Consider the following 24,833-nt stretch of genomic DNA (forward strand, 5'->3'; position numbering starts at 1 on the left):
CCAATCAATGGAATTTACCACAAGTGGACTCCAATCAAGTTGTATAAACATCTCAAGGATGATCAATGGAAACAGGATGCACCTGAGCTCAATTGCGAGTCTCATAACAAAGGGTCTGAATAGTTAGGTAAATAATGTATTATATAGTTTTTTCCTTGTCATTATGGGGTATTGCTTGTAGATTGATGAGTGGAAAAAAATATTTGATCCATTTTACAATAAGGCTGAAACGTAACAAAATGTGGAAAAAATGAAGGGCTCTAAATATTTTGCAGAATGCACTATAGTACTGCAAACAATGACCATAATACATCCCACCCTCCAAACCATAATACATCCCACCCTCACCCTCCAAACCATAATACATCCCACTCTCACCCTCCAAACCATAATACATCCCACCCTCACCCTCCAAACCATAATACATCCCACCCTCACCCTCCATACCATAATACATCCCACTCTCACCCTCCAAACCATAATACATCCCACTCTCACCCTCCAAACCATAATACATCCCACCTCACCCTCCAAACCATAATACATCCCACCCTCACCCTCCAAACCATAATACATCCCACCCTCACCCTCCAAACCATAATACATCCCACTCTCACCCTCCATACCATAATACATCCCAGTCTCACCCCCAAACCATAATACATCCACCCTCACCCTCCAAACCACAATACATCCCACCCTCACCCTCCAAACCACAATACATCCCACCCTCACCCTCCAAACCACAATACATCCCACCCTCACCCTCCAAACCACAATACATCCCACCCTCACCCTCCAAACCATAATACACCTCACCCTCCATACCATAATACACCCCACCCTCCATAATACACCCTAACCTCCATACCATAATACACCCCCACCCTCCATACCATAATACACCCCACCCTCCATACCATAATACACCCCACCCTCACTCTCCATAATATACCCCACTCTCACCCTCCATACCATAATACACCCTTACCCCCATATCATAATACACCCCACCCTTACCCCCATACCATAATACACCCCACCCTTACCCCCATACCATAATACACCCCACCCTTAACCCCATACCATAATACACCCCACCCTTACCCCCATACCATAATACACCCCACCCTCCATACCATAATACACCCCACCCTCCATACCATAATACACCCACCCTCCATACCATAATACACCCCACCCTCCATACCATAATACACCCCACCCTCCATACCATAATACACCCCACCCTCCATACCATAATACACCCCACCCCCCATACCATAATACATCCCACTCTCACCCTCCATAATATACCCCACTCTCACCCTCCATACCATAATACACCCCACCCTCCATACCATAATACACTTCACCCTCCATACCATAATACACCTCACCCTCCATACCATAATACACCTCAGCCTCCAAACCATAATACATCCCACCCTCACTCACCCTCCAAACCATAATACATCCCACCCTCACCCTCCAAACCACAATACATTCCACCCTCACCCTCCAAACCACAATACATTCCACCCTCACCCTCCAAACCACAATACATCCCACCCTCACCCCCAAACCACAATACATCCTACCCTCACCCTCCATACCATAATACACCTCACCCTCCATACCATAATACACCCCACCCTCCATACCATAATACACCCTTACCCCCATACCATAATACACCTCACCCTCCATATCATAATACACCCCACCCTCCATACCATAATATACCCCACACTTACCCCCACACCATAATACACCTCACCCTCCATACCATAATACACCTCACCCTCCATACCATAATACACCCCACCCTCCATACCATAATACACCCTTACTCCATACCATAATACACCCCACCCTTACCCCCATACCATAATACACCCCACCCTTACCCCCATACCATAATACACCCCACCCTCCATACCATAATACACCTCACCCTCCATACCATAATACACCCCACCCTCCATACCATAATACACCCCACCCTCCCCCATACCATAATACACTGCACCCTCCATACCATAATACACCCCACCCTCCATACCATAATACATCCCCCTCACCCTCCATACCATAATACATCCCACCCTCACCCTCCATAATATACCACAACCCTCCATCCCATAATACACTCACCCTCCAAAACCATAATACACCTCACCCTCCAAACCATAATCCACCCTCACCTCCAAACCATAATACACCCCACCCTCCAAACCATAATACATCACTCACCCTCCAAACCATAATACATCCCACCCTCACCCTCCAAACCATAATACATCCACCCTCACCCTCCAAACCACAATACATCCCACCCTCACCCTCCAAACCACAATACATCCCACCCTCACCCTCCAAACCACAATACATTCCACCCTCACCCTCCAAACCACAATACATCCCACCCTCACCCTCCAAACCACAATACATCCCACCCTCACCCTCCAAACCACAATACATCCCACCCTCACCCCCCAAACCACAATACATCCTACCCTCACCCTCCATACCATAATACACCTCACCCTCCATACCATAATACACCCCACCCTCCATACCATAATACACCCTTACCCCCATACCATAATACACCTCACCCTCCATATCATAATACACCCCACCCTCCATACCATAATACACCTCACCCTCCATACCATAATACACCCCACCCTCCATACCATAATACACCCTTACCCCCATACCATAATACACCTCACCCTCCATACCATAATACACCCCACCCTCCATACCATAATACACCCCACCCTCCATACCATAATACACCAACCCCCCCCCCCCAAAACCAACCCCACCCTCACCCTCCATACCATAATACACCCCACCCTCCATACCATAATACACCTCCACCCACCCCATACCATAATACACCCCACCCTCACCCTCCATAATATACCCCACCCCATAAATATACCCTCCATACCATAATACACCCCACCCTCCATACCATAATACACCCCACCCTCCATCCATAATACCCTCCATACCATAATACACCCCACCCTCCATACCATACACCCCACCCTCCATAATACACCCCACCCTCCATACCATAATACACCCCACACTCCATACCCCCACACCATAATACACCGCACCCTCCATACCATAATACACCCCACCCTCCATACCATAATACACCCCACACTCCCCCACCCATAATACACCGCACCCTCCATAACATAATACATCCCACCCTCCATACCATAATACATCCAAACCAAAATACATCCCACCCTCACCCTCCAAACCACAATACATCTCACCCTCCAAACCACAATACATCCCACACTCCAAACCACAATACATCCCACCCTCACCCTCCAAACCACAATACATCCCACCCTCACCCGCCAAACCACAATACATCCCACCCTCCATACCATAATACACCTCACCCCCCATACCATAATACACCCCACCCCCCATACCATAATACACCCCACCCCCATACCATAATACACCCCACCCCCATACCATAATACACCCCACCCCCATACCATAATACACCCCACCCTCCATACCATAATACACCTCACCCTCCATACCATAATACACCTCACCCTCCATACCATAATACACCCCACCCTCCATACCATAATACACCCCACCCTCCATACCATAATACACCCCACCCTCCATACCATAATACACCCCACCCTCCATACCATAATACACCCCACCCTCCATACCATAATACACCCCACCCTCCATACCATAATACACCCCACATACCATAATACACCCCACATACCATAATACACCCCACATACCATAATATACCCCACATACCATAATACACCTCACCCTCCATAATATACCCCACATACCATAATACACCTCACCCTCCATAATATACCCCACTCTCACCCTCCATACCATAATACACCTCACCCTCCATAATATACCTCACCCCCACCCTCCAATCAAAAATACACCCCACCCTCAGTCTCCAACAACCATTATATGGAAAACACAAAATAGCTCAACCCAAATTACAGAGGCCTCAGTCAGTTTCAGGCCGGCCCTTCCCTCTCTCACCTTTCTCTCCCCTCTTCTTGCGTGTGCGGTCAATGTGGTCTTTGAGCTGGATGCGGACTTGGCGCTCTGTGGGCTGGTCCCGGATGAACGAGTGCTTCAGGAGCTGCTCTGTGGACGGCCGGCTGGTGTACGTCTTCACCAGGCAGCCCTCAATAAAATCTATAAACTTCTTAGACCTGAAGGGGGGGGGGGTAATGAGTGTCAGAGTCAGGTGAGGCAGAGGAGGATAATGAGTAACATCTGTTTGGTGGACAGAGATGGGACAGCTGGTGTGAGTGGGACTTTTAGGAGGCCTGGTATCTCCTGTAGGTCACATGTAATTGGGAATGAAAACTATCCCAAGAAGAGTGTTCAGAAAAAGAGAAGAAGAACAGGAAAGGTCTGTGTGCGTGGGAGAGTGAAATAGAGACAGAAAGACAGTCCGTGTCCATTCATTTAAAGTGGCAATGTACAACAGTGCTCCTTTAGGTAGATCTTTCACTGGTATTTTCATGGGAACGCAAGGCTTTTATCATTGGGCTTTGTACAGAAACGTTTGGTGATCAACTTGGAATGCCTTGGATATCGACCGGTTGGTGACTACTGGACTAATAGAGCTCCACAGTTTGTAGTCCTAAAAAAACGTAAATGAGTTTCCTCTGGTTCGTTCAGCCATTGCTATGTGGGAATTAAAATGGCGAAATAATCATTTTTTGGGGGGATAAACACCAAAAATAAGGCCTGTGGTAAACACAGGCTTAGATGAGTTCTATGAGATCCTTTTGTGAATTTTGAAGCATGTATGTAATCAAAATAAGCACATAAAGGTTTCAGAATTCATGAAGGTCATGTTAACTGACTGATGAGGCAAGGAACAGAGAGCGCAAGCTGTTTTTGCTACTTTCTCAAACCATCAGTAGCCTATAGTAGCATCATGCAGCCCATATATGTTTGGATTTCTAAGGTATTCTAAAAGGTCTGTATCATTCACAACTAAAGTTGACAATTCACTCTAAATCTAGGACTTGTTTCAAAGTATCACTTTTATGCTCAACATAGCCACTTCATATGCACACTTGCTCTGTAAATGGTAAAAATATCCTTTCTACTTTATTCAGCTAAGTTCAATTATATTCTTCTTACTATAAAATAAAATAATATAATGCCACGGGACATAAGAATAGCTTGTCAGCTAAATGAACAAGCCTAAAGCAGGAGCATTGCCAAATAACATACGCCTACAGTAGGCCAACTCATATTCTGTTCTTCTGAAATACATTTTCCTCATATCATAATGTTTCTTTAGACATGAATAAAAAGAAATCATGGATTTATTGTGTTGGTGTACATTCAATTGATATATTATACCATTATACTACGTTTTAATGAGCGGCTTGTATGTGTTGAGGCCTGGAAATACTAAACGTGTTTATGTTAATTACCGTGAGACTGGCAGGCTTTTGCATGACAATAACCAACTGAGAAAATGTCATGACCACTACAGTCCTAATGTTGATTTAGTCTGAGTGATAACATTTCTCACATCTCTGTACTTCCAGTGGGAAGTACAGTGTATGAAAGGAATCCATGGCCAGCTGGTGTTGGATGTAAATAGTTCCGTAAAGCGCAGCAGGGCTAGGGTAAGGAAGGAATCACTGCAGAGGAAGGGATGAGGGGAGTCAAGACACAATAGCTATGTCCTAAAATAAAACTGACGTTTCAGAAAAAACAACAGCAGAATCTAAACAGCACACTCACCACTTCTTGGACTTGAGTTTGGGAGGGGGGTTCCTCGGGATGAGGAACAGAGCTCTCATTGGGTGCATATCACACAGAGCTGGAGGTGGAGAGAGAGGGGGGAGAGCGAGAGGTATGGGGAAAAGGTATTATGGATTGGTATTATACCTACCAAGCATTTAAATCAAAACGGAATTTAAATACCAGTAGTATATTACTATACAATATAAATACCAGTAGTGTATTACTATACCGTATAAATACCAGTAGTATATTACTATACAGTATAAATACCAGTAGTATATTACTATACAGTATACACTTGTCATGGAGCACATAATTCTATGCAGAGAATTGTGACACTAATAGCCTAGCTACTCCCAGTCAACATCTGTGGTCTTCCTAATCCCAATCCTTATCCTTTCTTTGTTCCCTCACACCTATTGCCCCATTGTCTTGTTTGAGCAACACTGTTACTCCTTGTCTTCCCAGTGTAGCTAGCAAAACCTGTCTGGTTAGGTTATCAGCTCAACAATAAAATGCATTCTAGAATGCATACACTGGCAGTACTTCTGATACTGCCCAAGGCATTCAGTGGGTTTTATTGCAGAACCTTGTGATGACACAATGATTACATGACCAGTTTAAGTTGGCCATTCCTTTCTCTCGACATGTATAAGGGTTGTGCTGTATATTTTTTGTATGTGCATCTGTGGGAACTTAAATTTGACACCTGTACAGACAGACGGGGGGCACGTTTCACCTGTTTTGCACATCTGGAATGTATGTCGGTTTGTTCAAATTAGTGAAACTAGTCTGCTCATGTCAGACCACAGGGTGGTTTGGTAAGGTTTTGAAAAACGACAATTAGCCAGTAGTATCCCACAGTAACCAGTAGAAACTAACACAGTATTAGTGAGAATGTAAGTCCATGTTGCATAATTAATGACGGCACACCACACCAATTTGTTTTCCCATCTCAAGAGGTTAAATAAACTAAATTACTATAGTAAGTGCCTATTAAGTGCCAAGTAAAGTAACGGGGTTGGCGATTTATATTTAGGGATCGGACCCTTTTTAAAAAAAAATATTTGACTAAAATGACATACCCAAATCTAACTGCCTGTAGCTCAGGACCTGAAGCAAGGATATGCGTATTCCTGATACCATTTGAAAGGAAACACTTTGAAGTTTGTGGAAATGTGAAATGAATGTAGAAGAATAACACATTAGATCTGGTAAAAGATATTACAAACAAAAAAATATGCCATAAATCCCCTTGAGACAGGGGGAATGGAAGCTTGTATGCAACAGCGAGGGGAAATTGAATGCAAGCTTCATAAATGAAATCAAAACATTTCTAGCCTGTCTAGCTATGGATAACAGGGCTGACAGGTTATGCTTGACATGCTCAGTTTTCCACCACAAAACACCAGAACCTGGTCAAAAAGAGTAGAGCCAGCTCACCTGCTTTTACACTAGGGTTTGAGCATAAGATGTTAAAATGCTGTTTGGATTAAAAAAAATATTTTAAGGAATAGTTTCACCATATTAAACTGTATTCAGTTCACTTAACAGGGTTGACCTTAAAAGGAACCAATAATAACAGTAAATAAATAATAATTGCCAGAAATGACCTTGTCAATGCAACATAACTAGGGCTTTACAATGATGGTGAAACGGAAATGGGTTAAAATCTTCCTTGAAGTCACAAAGTGTTCACACAGGGTTATGTCAAAATGCTTCATTTTAGCAAGTCTTCATTTTCATGTGCTCCATATTAGAGGGCTCTTCATTTAATATCACAGGCGTTTAAAATGAAATATTTGTGCACACTCTTAAAATATCAAAAGGGACACAAAAAAACACTAATTTCATTGAACGACCCATGGGCTATGTCACGCATACTAGGTGGGTACAGCAACGGCAGGAGCACCAGGCTTCTGAGAGAGACTCCTTCAGTTAGGCACCCCCCCCCCCTTCAAAGCTGCCTACAGTGGGAGCAGTGTGCAGTGATACAGTGCCTTTAGAAAGTATTCATACCCCTTGAATTATTCAACATTTTGTTGTGTTACAGCCTGAATTCAAAATGTATTATACTGAACAAATTAGTTTACATCCCAGATAGTGAGCATTTCTCCTTTGCCAAGATAATCCATCCACCTGACTGATGTGGCATATCAAGCTCATTAAACAGCATGATCATTACACAGGTGTACCTTGTGCTGGGGGCAATAAAAGGCCACTCTAAAATGTGCAGTTGTGTCACACAACCCAATGCCACAGATGTCTCAAGTTGAGGGAGCATGCAATTGGCATGCTGACTGCAGGAATGACCACCAGAGCTGTTGCCAGAAAATGTCATGTTAATTTCTCTTCCATAAGCCTCCTCCAACATTGTTTTAGAGATTTTGGTATTACATCCAACCGGCATCACAACCGTAGACTACATGTACCACGTCAGCCCAGGAACTCCACATCAGGCTTCTTCACCTGCGGGATCGTCTGAGACCAGCCACCCAGACAGCTGATGAAAATGACAAGTATTCATGTCTGTAATAAAGCCATTTTGTGGGGAAAAACAAATTCTGAAATGCTGGGCCTTGCTCCCCAGTGGGTGGGCAAGTCTCCCAAGTGGGTGGGGCCTAGCTTGGTGAAATGCTGTAGAGACAGTTGTCCTTCTGGCAGGCTCTCCCATCTCAGCCCAAAAACTCCGTAGTTCTGTCAGAGTGGTTATTAAGTTCCTTCTTGTCCAGTTGCGCAGTTTGGTTGGACAGCCAGCTCTAGGCAGTGTTGGTAGTACCATATTTTTTCAATTTCCCAATGATGGAGACCACTCTGCTCTTGGATATTTTCAGCACTCCAGAAATTGTTTTATACCCTTCCCCAGATATGCCTCATCACAATTCTCTCTGAGATCTACAGACAGTTTCTTGAACTTGGTATATGGTATAGTCTCTGCTCTGACATGCACTGTCAACTGTAGGACCTTATATAGACAGGTGTGTTTCTTTCTAAATCATGTCCAAACAATTGAATTGGCACAGGTGGGTGAAGTTGTAGTCACATCTCAAGGAAGATGAAAGGAAATTGGATGCACCGAAGCTCAATTTGGAGTGTCATAGCAAAGGGGAATAATTATGTAAATTAGATATCTGCATTTCATTTCAATAAATTAGCTAAAATTTCCAAAAACATTTTCACTGTCATTACGAGGTATTGTGTGTAGATGGGCGAGAACATAAATATATTTGATACATTTTCAGTCTAACACAAAATGTGGAATAAGTCAAGGGGTACAAATACTTTCTGAAGGCACTGTATGTGCTTGTAGTAGTGCTTTGCGATTTGATATAGAGTAGGCAATCTAGCGCCACAGATCAATAGCCCCCCCCACCTCGTATCTTACATGAGCAGCACAGTGGTGAATGAGCCACCTCTTAAACACGGGGCTTGATTTACGGGCCAGTAATGAGACAGGAGGAAGATTATTCAATCTCTCTACTGCAGGTTTATGTTATGCGGAATGTGTTCTTGAGAGCTGGAGATAAAGCTGTTTCGTGGCTGTGTGTGTGTGTGTGTGTGTGTGTTGTGTGTGATGAAGATGAATAGGGTAATAAAGTGGAGTCAGATGTGTGTGTGGGCTCACTGTACTGTACTTACGAGGAGCCCCCTCTGCCGTCTCTATGGCTGTGATCCCCAGGGACCAGATATCACTCTGTGGACACACCAGTGAGAATTAGTAGCCACACTCAAACACAAACATAGACACACCTTAGGATGGAAAGGGGTCATTACCCTGTAGTCATAGGTGGAGTCAGGGTTCTCGTCACAGGCGATGACCTCAGGGGCCATCCAATAAGGCGTACCGATGAAGGTGTTCCTGCGCCCCACAGTTCTGTCCAGCTGAGCACTCACCCCAAAGTCCACTGGCCACAGTGGAGAGGACAGAAGTCAGTATTAATAGTAGAATATTAGCAACTATTCTCTTTTTTGACTTTGCTTCAAGTCTTGATTTAGTTAAGTTGTAGATAAAGAAATAATACAAATGCATAGAGTGCCTGGGGGTGAGTCAATGTTTAGACTGAGGAAAGCTGCTGTAAACACACACTGGAGGGTAACTTACAGGCTCAAAGAGCAGAGGGGTATACCCCCTGCAAGCTAGATCTACTCAGGGTTTTCTAAAGCCAGCTTCAGTTAGCTTCCCATTCCAGCTCAGGCTTCATCCGTACTAGAACGGTGGATATTGCTTGACCGCCTGCCTCTAGCAGGCTTGTAACTGCGTGTGCATGTCGCACATGGCTAGTTGAATGCCAAACTCTTCATTGAGTCAGTGCCACATTTATATTTAAAGAAAATGTATCTTGCAAATTCAGCAGGCTATCGTGTGAAAGAAACTTTTAGAAATTGCATCCTTATTTTATTACTTTGGTGTGTTTTGATGTGGTTATCAATATATGAGCACCTTGTTCCCCACTCCTATTGATAAAATAATTGTATTAAGTCAAACAAAAGTTTCTGTGCGTGACGTGCATTTGTCATTACTAAATGTGCAATGTGATAGGTATTTCTCTACACACAAAAACACGTTTGATTAATAAAATATTTAATCAGTTGTGTTCCTCAAATCAAAATCAAATGTATAAAAATGTAATCAAATTGTATTCGTTACATGCTTCGTAAACAACATATCTAGACTAAGAGTGAAATAATTACTTACGGGCCCTTCCCAACAATGCAGAGAGAAGAAGAGAAATAATAGAAAAATAATAACACAAGGCATAAACACAGGGTACCAGTACCAAGTCAATGTGCAGGGGTACAAGGTTATTGAGGTAGACATGAACATATAGAAGAGTATAAAGTGACTAGTCAATAGGATAGATAAACTGCAACAGCTTTTGGATGAGTCAAAAGAGTGCAAAAAGGGTCAATGTAGATTGTGCGAGTAGCTATTGGTAAGTATATACAGTGGGGCAAAAAAGTATTTAGTCAGCCACCAATTGTGCAAGTTCTCCCACTTAAAAAGATGAGAGGCCTGTAATTTCCTTCATAGGTACACTTCAACTATGACAGACAAAATGAGAAGACAAAAATCCAGAAAATCACATTGTAGGATTTTTAATGAATTTATTTGCAAATTATGGTGGAAAATAAGTATTAGTCACCTACAAACAAGCAAGATTTCTGGCTCTCACAGACCTGTAACTTATTTAAGAGGCTCCTCTGTCCTCCACTCGTTACCTGCATTAATGGCACCTGTTTGAACTTGTTATCAGTATAAAAAGACCCCTGTCCACAACCTCAAACAGTCACACTCCAAACTCCATTATGGCCAAGACCAAAGAGCTGTCAAAGGACACCAGAAACAAAATTGTAGACCTGCACCAGGCTGGGAAGACTGTATCTGCAATAGGTAAGCAGCTTGGTTTGAAGAAATCAACTGTGGGAGCAATTATTAGGAAATGGAAGACATACAAGACCACTGATAATCTCCCTCGATCTGGGGCTCCACGCAAGATCTCACGTGGGGTCAAAATGATCACAAGAACGGTGAGCAAAAATCCCAGAACCACACGGGGGGGACCTAGTGAATGACCTGCAGAGAGCTGGGACCAAAGTAACAAAGCCTACCACACACTACACCGCCAGGGACTCAAATCCTGCAGTGCCAGACGTGTCCCCCTGCTTAAGCCAGTACATGTCCAGGCCCGTCTGAAGTTTGCTAGAGAGCATTTGGATGATCCAGAAGACGATTGGGAGAATGTCATATGGTCAGATGAAACCAAAATATAATCTTTGGGTAAAAACTCAACTCGTCGTGTTTGGAGGACAAAGAATGCTGAGTTGCATCCAAAGAACACCATACCTACTGTGAAGCATGGGGGTGGAAACATCATGCTTTGGGGCTGTTTTTCTGCAAAGGGACCAGGATGACTGATCCGTGTAAAGGAAAGAATGAATGGGGCCATGTATCGTGAGCTTTTGAGTGAAAACCTCCTACCATCAGCAAGGGCATTGAAGATGAAACATGGCTGGGTCTTTCAGCATGACAATGATCCCAAACACACCGACCGGGCATCGAAGGAGTGGCTTCGTAAGAAGCATTTCAAGGTCCTGGAGTGGCCAAGCCAGTCTCCAGATCTCCACCCCATAGAAAATCTTTGGAGGGAGTTGAAAGTCCATCTTGCCCAGCAACAGCCCCAAAACATCACTGCTCTAGATGAGATCTGCATGGAGGAATGGGCCAAAATACCAGCAGCAGTGTGTGAAAACCTTGTGAAGACTTACAGAAAACATTTGACCTCTGTCATTGCCAACAAAGGGTATATAACAAAGTATTGAGATAAACTTTTGTTATTGACCAAATACTTATTTTCCACCATAATTTGCAAATAAATTCATTAAAAATCCTAAAATGTGATTTTCTGGATTTTTTTCTCTCTCATTTTGTCTGTCATAGTTGAAGTGTACCTATGATGAAAATTACAGGCCTCTCATCTTTGTAAGTGGTAGAACTTGCACAATTGGTGGCTGACTAAATACTTTTTTGCACTACTGTACCTAACTACGTATCAGTCTTATGGCTTGGGGGTAGAAGCTGTTCAGGTGAAGGGGATGATGACGTAATCTGAGAGGGAGGGAATCTGATTTAATTTGTCCTTAACTCGCTGCTCAGACACTACATTCAGTATAAATGTAGTTAGCCCTGAGTTAGCCTGCCGCGGACCAGATTACATCTGAAGGATTCATTGCCATAGAAATGTACCTGGCTAAAAGGTGAGCCAATTGTGTGGTCCCGGTTATCCTGAGTTGAACTCAGAGTTGACCAAAGTTACCTCACTAACTCCTCAAACTAGATTGATAGTATAGAGCTCAGGATTACATATTCATCACAACAAGCCCACACACTGTACATATAAACCATGTAGATAACACACAGGAAGCAGAAGAGCAAGCACATGAACAGTTTAGCATCCATCCTCTCACCGAGTTTGACCTCTGCGTTCTCCGTCAGCAGCACGTTCTGTCCCTTGATGTCTCTGTGGATGACCTTGTGTTGGTGGAGGTGCGAGAGGCCCTGGGTATCAAAGAGAGGTCAGAGTTCAGTCAGGGGTTCGACGCCCTCTGGAGGGAGTCTAACGGTGCTTTTCCACTGTAGGTATTTACGCGGGTGCTTGGCCTAAAGACTGCTGTGTAATGGTTCTACGGTTGGGTGCAGTGTGGTTTCTCACCCTGAGGATTTCTCTGCAGATGTAAGCGATCCAGTCCTCCTTCAGAGAGTTACCCTTGGTGTTCTTCACTAGGTCTGTCACAGAGCCCGCCCCACAGAACTCCATCACCAGCTATACAGACAGGACGGAATTTAGCACGCATAAATACACACAGACATATTGCAATGTTCACTGTAATAAATAATGCTGCCTGCAGTAATCATAATATTGTTTCTGTGCATTAAGCCATTCATGGATATCAGAGACAGCCCATTAAATAATGAAGCTCTCCCTCAGATTATACCACCACAACACAACCATCACACTGACCCAGAGATGGTCATCATGTCCAGGTGGGCTCTTCTTGACGAAAGCTCCGTAGTAGGTGGCAATATTGCGGTGATGGCTGTACTTCTTCAGCATGTTGATCTCAGCTTTGATCTCTTCCTCTTCTTCCTCTGTCACGTCCATTACCTTGATGGCAGCCAGCTGGCCCGTCTTAACATGACGCCCCTGAATAAAGGCAGAGTAGACTTGATCATCTTAACTCAGGGGTTCTTAAAGTGGTGTCTGCGGAGGTACTGCAGGAGGTCCGCGGCCAGATCTCAAAATAAATATATATATATTTTTTTTTTCATTGCTTTTTTTATGTATATTACTAACAGATTAAACTAATTAACAGATTAAACTAATTTTGGCCAAGGGATCCATGGAATAAGTATATACGCTGTAATACAATATAATAATATTAAAGATAGTATGTCATATTTTTGCATTGTAATTTCAGAAAATGTCTTCAATATATCTACAGTAATAGTGGACTGATAGTGTTTCACAGATTATTTTCCACAAAAAAATCTTCTTGGGCACAGACAAAATGGTGCAGCCTTCTTATTGGTCAACAAAAGATGGGCTGTCTCTTTGTCAAATTGACTGGGGCTAGAAAACACACACCAATAAGAAGGATGCATCATTAGAATGCAATTATGTGTGTACCCAATAGCATTTTGGGGGGGGAAATATTGTGAAACACCATCATTCCACTATTACTGTAGGTATATTAAGGACATTTTCTGAAATTAAAATGCAAAAATAGGACATATAGCTCCTTTAATCAAAATGTATGCTCTTAACCCTGGGTGGGCAATGGGCCTGGGAGGCTCATAGGGATATTGGTATTCACAGTACTCCACCAATTACACCTTTTTTTTTTTACTTAATACTTATTGTATTCCCCTAAAAATGTTTGCAGGTGGAGGGGGAAATCTTGAAAACGGCTAAATACTATTTTCGAAAATGTTGCTAAAAAAAGTTCCTTCCAAGGGCCCGAGACTTGGTTTGTCCGGTCATGCCCTGCCAAAGTCATAGTAGAACTTGTTGTATGCAATTTTTAGCTCACTCGAGTTGTGTTATGATTATGAGGGGGGTCAATGATTAATTTGCTATCACAAAAGGGGTTCCAGGCCCCAAAAAGTTTGAGAACCCCTGTCTTAACTGGTCAATCAATCAAAACAAGAAACTGAAGGCTAGCACAGCAGATGTCAGCTCTAAAAATACATCTTAACTTTGAGCAAAATTCTCTAATAGTTAAAGGAACTCTGCCCTGGTTTAATCTGTTTTGAGAGTGATTATGCTGTATGTTGTTTCACCACATTTTCTCTTAATCTCTACTTTTCAGTTCTCTCCATCTTCTTATTACTACTACCAGTCTTCTCGGCTCCTCAGACTGACAGCCTCAGCGTGGTCCAGCACAGCTGCATTAATCTGGCCTAATCTCAGACTTACTACCACAACAAGGGTTTGATAAGGGGAGACATTCAGACAGCATCAATATAAGCTTAAATTGGCTCGGTGGTTCAGTGTCTCTCAACTACGCTGGATTGCTGATCCAAGCCCCATCCATACGTCTTTTCTTACCTTGTACACCTGTCCATAGGTCCCATTGCCAACCACCTCCACCAGCTCAAAGATCCCTGCTGGGTCCTGGAAAAAAGATGGACAGATTCATTAAGATTGTCAGACAGAGACACAACAGACCACCAGGCCAGACAGACTTGGAGACAAGATGCCGAGACAGACATGGTGAGCACATGGAGTGCTTTCAGAAAGTATTCATACACCTCTATGTGTTACAGCCTGAATTTAAAATGGATTCAATTGCGATTTGTTACTGGCCCACACACACACACGCAGTCAAAGTGGAATGATGTTTTTTGCGATTTTAACAAATTAAGAAAAAATGAAAAGCTGAAATGTCTTGAGTCAATAAGTATTCAACCTCTTTGTTATGACAAACCTTTATTTATTTATTTCACCTTTATTTAACCAGGTAGGCTAGTTGAGAACAAGTTCTCATTTGCAATTTTGCAGATTAACACTGGAGTGATAAATGATCAGATGGTCATGTACAGGTAGAGATATTGTGTGCAAAAGAGCAGAAAAGTAAATAAATAAAAACAGTGTGGGGATGAGGTAGGTGAAAATGGGTGGGCTATTTACCAATAGACTATGTACAGCTGCAGCGATCGGTTAGCTGCTCAGATAGCAGATGTTTGAAGTTGGTGAGGGAGATAAAAGTCTCCAACTTCAGCGATTTTTGCAATTCGTTCCAGTCACAGGCAGCAGAGAACTGGAACGAAAGGCGGCCAAATGAGGTGTTGGCTTTAGGGACGATCAGTGAGATACACCTGCTGGAGCGCGTGCTACGGATGGGTGTTGCCATCGTGGCCAGTGAACCGAGATAAGGCGGAGCTTTACCTAGCATGGACTTGTAGATGACCTGGAGCCAGTGGGTCTGGCGAAGAATATGTAGCGAGGGCCAACCTAACCTAAATAAGCTCAGGAGTAAAAATGTCCTTAAAAAGTCACATAATAAGTTGCATGGACTCACTGTGTGCAACAATAGTGTTAACATAATCATCTCTGTACCCCACACATACAGATAATTGTAAGGTCCCTCAGTCGAGCAGTGAATTTCAAATAAAGATTCAACCACAAAGACCTGTAAGATTTTCCAATGCCTCACAAAGAAGGGCACCTATTAGTAGATGGCTAAGAACTTTTAAAAGACATTGAATACGGTAAAGTTATTAATTACACTTTGGATGACGTATCAATACAGCCAGTCACTACAAAGATACATCCTTTGGAGAGGAAGGAAAGCACTCAGGGACTTCATTGTAAGGCCAATGGTGACTTTAAAACAGTTCCAGACTTTAAACTGAGGATTGATCAACAACATTGTAGTTAATCCAAAATACTAACCTAATTGACAGAGTGAAAGGGAAGCCTGTACATAATAAAAATATTCCAAAACATGCATCCTGTTTACAACAGGGCACAAAGTAATACTGCAAAAAACATATCAAAGCAATGAACTTTTTGTCCTGAATACAAAGTGTTATGTTTGTGGCAAATCCAATACAACACAGTTTTGATGTAAATCTATGGCACGATTTGAAAATGGTTGTCTAGGAATGATCAACAACCAATTTGACAGAGCTTGAATTTAAAAAAAAAAAAAGAGTAATAAAAAAAATGGCTAAATGTTGCACAATCCAGGTGTGAAAAGCTCTTAGAGACTTACCCAGAAAGACTCACAGCTGCAATCGCTGCCAACATTTAATAGATTTCAATAGATCTACAAATATATCTCATTTTGTCATTATGGGGTACTGTGTATACATGTGTGAGAGAAAATACATATATTTTATAAAATAGATTCCGGCTGTAATAGAACAAAATGTGGAATAGGTAAAGGGGTATCAAATCAAATCCAATTTTATTGGTCACATACACATGGTTTCGCAGATGTTATTGTGAGTGTAGTGAAATGCTTGTGCATCTAGTTCCAACAGTGCAGCAATATCTAACGTAATCTAACAATTCCACAACTACATAAACACACAAATCTAAGTAAAGGATTTGAATATTAACATGTAAATATATGGATGAGCAATGACAGATCGGCACAGGCAAGATGCAACAGATGGTATAAAGTACAGTATACACATATGAGATGAGTAATGCAAGATATGTAAACATTATTAAAGTGACTAGAGATCCATTTATTAAAGTGGCCAATGATTTCAAGTCTGTATGTGTTAGCGATGGATATTTAAAAGTCTGGTGGCCTTGAGATAGAAGCTGTTTTTCAGTCTCTCGGTCCCAGCTTTGATGTACCTGTATTGACCTTGCCTTCTGGATGGTAGCGGGGTGAACAAGCAGTATCTTGGGTGGTTGTTGTCATTGATGATTATTTTGGCCTTCCTGTGACATCGGGTGTTGTAGGTGTCCTGGAGGGCAGGTAGTTTGCCCCGGTGATGCGTTGTGCAGACCGCACTACCCCCTGGAGAGCCTTGCTGTTGTGGGTGGTACAGTTGCCGTACCAGGCGGTGATACAGCCCGACAGGATGCTCTCAATTGTGCATCTGTAAAAGTTTGTGAGGGTTTTAGGTGACAAGCCATATGTCTTCAGCCTCATGAGGGAAGAGGCGCTGTTGTGCCTGCTTCGCCATATGGTCTCTGTGTGTGGACCATTTCAGTTTGTCCGTGGTGCGTAAGCAGAGGAAGTCAAAATTGTCCACCTTCTCCACTGCTGTCCCATCGATATGGATAGGGGGGTGCTCCCTCTGCTGTTTCCTGAAGCCCACAATCATCTCCTTTGTTTTGTTGAGATTGAGTGAGAGGTTGTTTTGCTGACACCACACTGAGTGCCCTCACCTCCTCCCTGTAGGCTGTCTCGTCGTTGTTGGTAATCAAGCCTACAACTGTTGTGTCGTCTGCAAACTTGATGATTGAGTTGGAAGCGTGCATGGCCACGCAGTCATTGGTGAACAAGGAGTACAGGAGGGAGCTGAGCACACACCCTTGTGGAGCCCGTGTTGAGGATCAGCGAAGTGGAGATGTTTCCTACCTTCACCACCTGGGGGCGGCCCGTCAGGAAGTCCAGGACCTAATTGCACAGGGTGGGGTTGAGACCCAGGGCCTCCAGCTTGATGATAAGGTTGGAGGGTACTATGGTGTTGAATGCTGAGCTGTAGTCAATGAACAGCACTCTTACATAGGTATTCCTCTTGTCCAGATGGGACAGGGCAGTGTGCAGTGTGATGGCGATTGCATCGTCTGTGGATCTATTGGGGCGGTAAGCAAATTGAAGTAGGTCTATGGTGACAGGTAAGGTGGAGGTGATATGATCCTTGACTAACTTCTCAAAGCACTTCATGATGACATGATTGAGTTTTACGGTGTATGAATACTTTTTGAAGGCACTGTAGGCCTTGACCCCACAAATAAGGAGGCCAGAGAGATATTGAGATCTTTTGAGCCACATAAAAGCTAGTCATCATCCAACTATTGTTATAGGGAAGGGAGTAATTTAATTTTCTATTTATTTCCCCACCATAAGATAAAAACCACAGGTGACGTTCATTATGGCTACTTCAAACGAAATATTAAAATAAGTCATTGCTTTTTTTCCCTGGAAAAAAAAAAGAGAGAAACACCCAGTTCTACTTTCACCATGTGATTCAATATGGCCTGTGTAGGATCTTTGGACGGTGGGCCTGCTGCTGGTTTCGGTTGGAAATGTACAGCGTGACCATCCTGCTTTCATATTGTTTCAATAATGGGTCTGTCAATTCCTGACTTTTTCCAGTGTTTGTCTTTAATTAACAGAGAGAAATCATACAAGGAGAGGTGAGAGAGGTGTACAAGAGAATAAGGCATACATACATACATACATACATACATACATACATACATACATACATACATACATACATACATACATACATACATACATACATACATACATACATACATACATACATACATACATACATACATACATACATACATACATACATACATACATACATACATACATACATACATACATACATACATACATACATACATACATACATACATACATACATACATACATACATACATACATACATACATACATACATACGAGCATTAGGGCTAAGGGTTTGAGAGAAAAATATGAAATAAAGAGTGGGAATGACAAACGGTCCAATTAGTGCATCCATGCTGTGTGTAAGAGGAGCACTAGGAGCAGGAGAAGCAGGATCAACAGACTGACAAAAGGGTTGGAGTAAAAGCTCTTGAGTACAAGTGTTCAAAATAGAGGAAATGAATGAAATGACAGGGAACGATGGAATAGAGGAGGCTAATGCAATCATCCAGAGGGAGGAGAGAGAGATGGCAGCATCGCCCACGTCCAACGCAGAGTGAGAAGAGAGGGAAGAAAAAGAGATTGAGGGGGAGGGTGGAGCTGTATTAAAGCTAAGGAGTGCAGAGGGCTGTACCAGCAACAAACTGTCAACACTGATCACAGACAGAGCAACACACTGTGGACCAACTGGTAACTTCACTTCCGTCAACTTAACTTGGGTGCAGAAGTGCAAACTCCATCCATTGACAATGCTGTTGGATCTTTGTGCGTCAGAAGACTCCCCTAATGTCTGTGTACTTACCTAGAGAAAACCATCTCTCTCTCTCCCTGGACAAGTAAGCCCATCATAACCACAAATAATGAGGCCTTTAGACTCGCACTACCAAAACGTCAAATAAGAAACACAACAACGGTGTCTGTAAGGGGGCCGGTCGGTCAACAAATAGCCAGGAACAGATTTGGGAGTTGAAGGTAAGCGTCGATTCAATGCGTGTTGACACTTGTCAGACCACCTGACATTTTCTGATGCTGGGTCATGAAGAATTTAGCCTATTCTACTAACTACACCAGTATAATCTGAGTCTTCTGCATAAAGAGAAGTCATAGTCATGCACTATTACTAGCCTACTGTAGGTTCTACTTGCTATGTGAATGCGTGTGTTTATGTGTGTGTGTAATGTGCAGCAGGCAGAGTGGGTGTTATAAGGACAGCTATCAAACAATAAGCTCAAGTGAATCATCCCTCTTAGAGCCCTCTCTCAAAATGGAGAATTAAATAGCATTGCCTGGAGAGGTCTGGTCTGTAACTCGTTGTACTGAAATTGCTAGAGTGTATTGGTGAGAGATATTAAAATGTCCCTTTATCAAACTATACTCCACCCTGTTAGATTCTCCTTAGTCTTTGTTTGATGATATACTGACACCAGATCATGGTATTAGAATGGCCAACCTCAAATGATGGCCCACATTACAAATTCATCTCATTTTACAGATACCTTAAAAGGTATCTGGTCCTGGAAAGTCAGCGACTGAAAATCTGGATTTGTTTATCCTTTATGTTTAACTTCTAATTGTAAAAGCCGTTGGATCTTAGTGTTTTAAAAAGTATAATAAATCCATGTAATAAAGCCTACACCTTCACAATAAAGCCTTTATTTATTTTAGACAGGTATAAAGAAGCATGATATGAAGAAAATGTAGTCTATTTCAGAAGAAAAGAATAGCACACTGAGTTGTCCTTATGTTAGGTCCTGATCTAGCTAGGTCCTGATCTAGCTATGCCATATGGCTGTGTGCTACACTAAGCAGACAAGATTTGCTTAGAATTCCATGGATTGTTATATATTATTTTATAGTATGAAGAATACAATTGAACAAAGCTGAATAAAATAGAAAGGATATTTTCTCCAAATGACTTGAGGGAGTGCGGCTATTCTGTGTTGAGAGGTTAACAAAGAAATAGGTACCCTATATGCTTCATTTCACATTACCAATCTAACTTCAGTTCTACAAACGTTGGGCTATATCGTTTTGATTTTTAATACATTGCAAGGCCGCATGATGCTACTAATGAGGATTTGAAAAAAGTTGCATGAAAAGGCATGAGCTCGGCTTTGATTTTTTCAAAAAATATATATATATTTTTTTTACACAGGCTGTACACACTTCATCAGTCTCCCATTCCCAATTTGACAAGCACTTGATAATGCCTTGAATTTCCAGGCGGCATCCCCTTTGTGTGGCCGTAATGCTCACTAAAAAAATCCATGCCTTTTGCGGCTAGTGTCCGTTGTACCCTTGGGCTAAATATAATAATTATAGCATACAACACCCACTCCTCTCTGGGTGCTGCATGCTCCGAAGCACCTCTCACTCACATGGCTCTTCATCACGTGATCAGGTCTTTCTCACAGGCTACAAGTGAAGACAGACACATCGGCGACGCAGCTGCGCACGTCCTTATCCAATTCCGAGGTGCATATTGAAGATATTGGAAGAACTGTCCACATTTACTTTTTCAGCCAACAAGATGAGTCGGCCTAACGAACAGAAAAAGCACTAAGATCCCCATAGTACAAAAGTATTCCAAACAAAGAAATATTCCAAACAAAGTCTGGGACAGTTGTGGGATGCGATAGATCCCAAATGAATACATCCACTAGCATCCCCAAAAATGTTTGATGCAATGTTGATAACCTAATAGTTTATTTCTTCACATTATAAGCGCAGCAATTTGCACACAGCAGTAGGCTATAAGCACAAATGTTCCATTAGCGGGAAAACACCATTATCAGAAGTGACCGCAAATGTGATTATGCTTATGAAGGTGCATTTTTATGGTGAAAATTACCTTCTATAAACTTGAAACTCACGCACTACTTATGTATGCCAGTTAGGCTCTACACCCGTTGTAAAGTGGCTTAATGTGCTTAAAATTAAGAAGTTATTTGGCATCTTTAGTTGTGATACAAACCTTATCAAAACATATAGGCGTATGGACGAGGCTACATGAGGTGCATGACTATGATTTAAAAAAGTTGCACAAAAAAGGCATTGTTTCTTGCCTTATGCGGGGCACCATTCACAAGTGATTATGTATAATTCACAAGTGATAGCCTAATATTGTTACCCATCAGACTATTCTTGATTTAATCGTGTATTTACATATACTAAATAATGTGTGAAATTTGTTTTGATTTAGAATGGACCATTAATCATGCACCTGTCTCGAAAACAGGGGCAGAGGAAAAAATACATCTATGCACTACAATAGCGAATGGAGGACACTTTTCCTGTGGTTCATTTTCATGCCAGTCAAGTAGGCTATACTGCTGTTGTAAAGATAAGCAATGTGCTTAATATTAGGGAAGTTGAGAAATAAATATAATAGGCCTCAAGCAATTGCAAAGCCTATTGAAATGTTGCACAACATGAGCTCATGGGCTCTCATTAAGTGTTTGGTTAGATTTTCGATTACATTTGCATTGATGTCAGAGAGGTTAGAGAGACCATGGTTTGCTGAGTACCAAGCAGTTAGCACGTTTGGTAGGCTACTAATGACCATCAGCAGCATCAGAGCTTGGAGAAGCCTAATTACCGTGACTAAACAGTCACGCGGAATTTGACTGCCTTCATGACACGCAATAATAATAATAAAGTCACCGTAACAGCCCTAGTCACCATGTCCAACTTGTTCCACCCCACTTTGTTTTATTTAGAGTAGGATTGCAGCCTACACAATAAATCATTTGTAATATTATTGGTAGGTAACCATCTGGATGTCACCGTGTTCCAGTCTACCCTGCTCAATGGGGGAGATTTTGCGCTGCAAGCCAACAACACGGGGCAGCGTATACTCCGCTCCTGCTTGCCGCAGTAAGGAGATGGAAGAAGCTAGATCAGGGGTCTCCAACAGGTTGATCGTAAGCTAAAAGCAGGTCGCCAAACAATTCTGAAAGTGCATGTATTTTTCACCCGTTTCACCAAATACTGTCAAACAAATCTCAATTATCAGACAGCTCAAACTCTATCCAATCAAATCCACATTATCCCACCCGTAGCCAGAATTTGATTGAAAAGCACAATATCAGCCAAATAAGTTCCATCAATATTGCCCATGTATGTCCAGTACCAGTCAAAAGTTTGGACACCCCTACTCATTCAAGGGTTTTTGTTTTGACTATTTTCTACATTGTAGAATAATAGTGACGACATCAAAACTATGAAATAACACGTATGGAATCATGCAGTAAGCAAAAAAAGTGTTAAACAAATCGAAATACATTTGAGATTCTTTAAAGTAGCCACCCTTTGCCTTGATGGCAGCTTTGTACACTCTTGGCATTCTCTCAACCAGCTTCATGAGGTATTCACCTGGAATGCATTTCAATTAACAGGTGTGCCTTGTTAAAAGTTTAATGTGGAATTTCTTTCCTTCTTAATAAGTTTGAGCCAATCAGTTGTGTTGTGACAAGGTAGGGGTGGTATACAGAAGATGGTATTTTACCAAATAGGACTAAGTCCATATTATGGCAAGAGCAGCTCAAATAAGCAGAAACAACAGTTCGTCATTACTTCATGAGATGAAAGTCAGTTAATCAGGAAACTTTCAAGAACTTTGAAAGTTTCTTCAAGTGGAGTCGAAAAACCATCAAGCGCTATGATGAAACTGGCTCTCATGAGCACTACCACAGAAAAGGAAGACCCAGGGTTAGCTCTGCTGCAGAGGATACGTTCATTAGAGTTAACTGCACCTCAGAATGCAGCAGAAATGCTTCAGAGTTCAAGTAACAGATACATCTCAACATCAACTGTTCAGAGGAGACTGCGTGAATCAGGCCTTCATGGTCAAATTGCTGCAAAGAAACCACTACTAAAGAACACCAATAAGAAGAAGAGACTTGCTTGGGCCAAGAAACATGAGCAACTAACATTAGACCAGTGGAAATATGTCCTTTGGTCTGATGACGCCAAATTTGAGATTTTTGGTTCTCACGGCCATGTCTTTGTGAGATGCAGAGCAGGTGAACGGATTATCTCTGCATGTGTGGTTCCGATCGTGAAGCATGGAGTAGGAGGTGTGATGGTTTTATTTAACCTTTATTTTACTTGGAAAGTCAATTAAGAACAGATTCTTATTTACATAACGGCCTACCCCAGCCAAACCCTAAGCCGGACGATGCTGGGCCAATTGTGAGCCGCCCTATGGGACTCCCAATTACGGCTGGTTTTGATACAGCCTGGAATCGAACCAGGGTCTGTAGTGACGCCTCTCGCACCGAGGTGCAGTGCCTTAGACCGCTGTTCCACTCAAGGTGCATTGCTGGTGACACTGTCGGTTACTTATTTAGAATTCAAGCCACACTTAACCAGCATGGCTACCACAGCACTCTGCAGCGATACGCCATCCCATCTGGTTTGCACTTAGTGGGACCATCATTTGTTTTTCAACAGGACAATAACCCAACACACCTCCAGGCTGTGTAAGGGCTATTTGACCAAGAAGGAGATTGATGGAGTGCTGCATCAGATGACCTGGCTTCCACAATCACCCGACCTCAACCCAAATGAGATGGCTTGGGATGAGTTGGACCGCAGAATGAAGGAAAAGCAGCCAATAAGTGGTCAAGCTGTCAAAGAATGCCAAGCTGTCAAAGGCAAAGGGTGGCTACTTTGAAGAATCTGAATATATTTACATTTTCTTAACACTTTTTTGTTTACTACATGATTCCATGTGTGTTAGTTCATGGTTTTGATATTGTCACTATTAAATCTACAATGCAAAAAAAAAGTAAAAATAAAGAAAACCCCTTGAATGAGCAAGTGTGTCTAAACTTTTAACTGGTACTGTACATGGTACTTTTATATAAAGCAATCACATAATAATAAATTACCAAACATAAACTCTTTAACCCCACCCCTTAGCCATTCTCAGCCCATCCCACCTATCACCATAGACCACCCTCAGTTGGTTTCCATGGGCCATTTATTTTTAAAATTGTGCTATTTTACATATATTTTGAACCATTCTAATCGTATAGTACCAACAGATTGTGTGCTAAAGATGAAAACCTTTCCTACGGGTATTATTATATTATTTAGTGGCTGATGGCTCCCGA

General features: G+C 42.2%; 1 protein-coding gene across 6 annotated transcripts in view; it reads right to left on the minus strand.

Annotated features, from left to right (window-relative positions):
- LOC118390164 (misshapen-like kinase 1) overlaps positions 1–24,833 on the minus strand; it is a 64,160-nt gene that overhangs the window by 35,384 nt on the left and 3,943 nt on the right. For all 6 annotated transcript variants that reach the window (XM_052457058.1, XM_052457055.1, XM_052457056.1 and 3 more), the window contains exons 2-9: positions 14,931–14,996; positions 13,344–13,526; positions 13,035–13,145; positions 12,790–12,880; positions 9,598–9,728; positions 9,463–9,517; positions 5,821–5,899; positions 4,084–4,259 (exon numbers count right to left, since the gene is read on the minus strand). In XM_052457058.1, the coding sequence (XP_052313018.1) occupies positions 4,084–4,259; positions 5,821–5,899; positions 9,463–9,517; positions 9,598–9,728; positions 12,790–12,880; positions 13,035–13,145; positions 13,344–13,526; positions 14,931–14,996 (892 nt within the window). The remainder of the gene's footprint in view (positions 1–4,083; positions 4,260–5,820; positions 5,900–9,462; positions 9,518–9,597; positions 9,729–12,789; positions 12,881–13,034; positions 13,146–13,343; positions 13,527–14,930; positions 14,997–24,833) is intronic.

This window comes from Oncorhynchus keta, chromosome 11 (assembly GCF_023373465.1).
Source record: "Oncorhynchus keta strain PuntledgeMale-10-30-2019 chromosome 11, Oket_V2, whole genome shotgun sequence".
Classification (NCBI taxonomy): domain Eukaryota; kingdom Metazoa; phylum Chordata; class Actinopteri; order Salmoniformes; family Salmonidae; genus Oncorhynchus; species Oncorhynchus keta.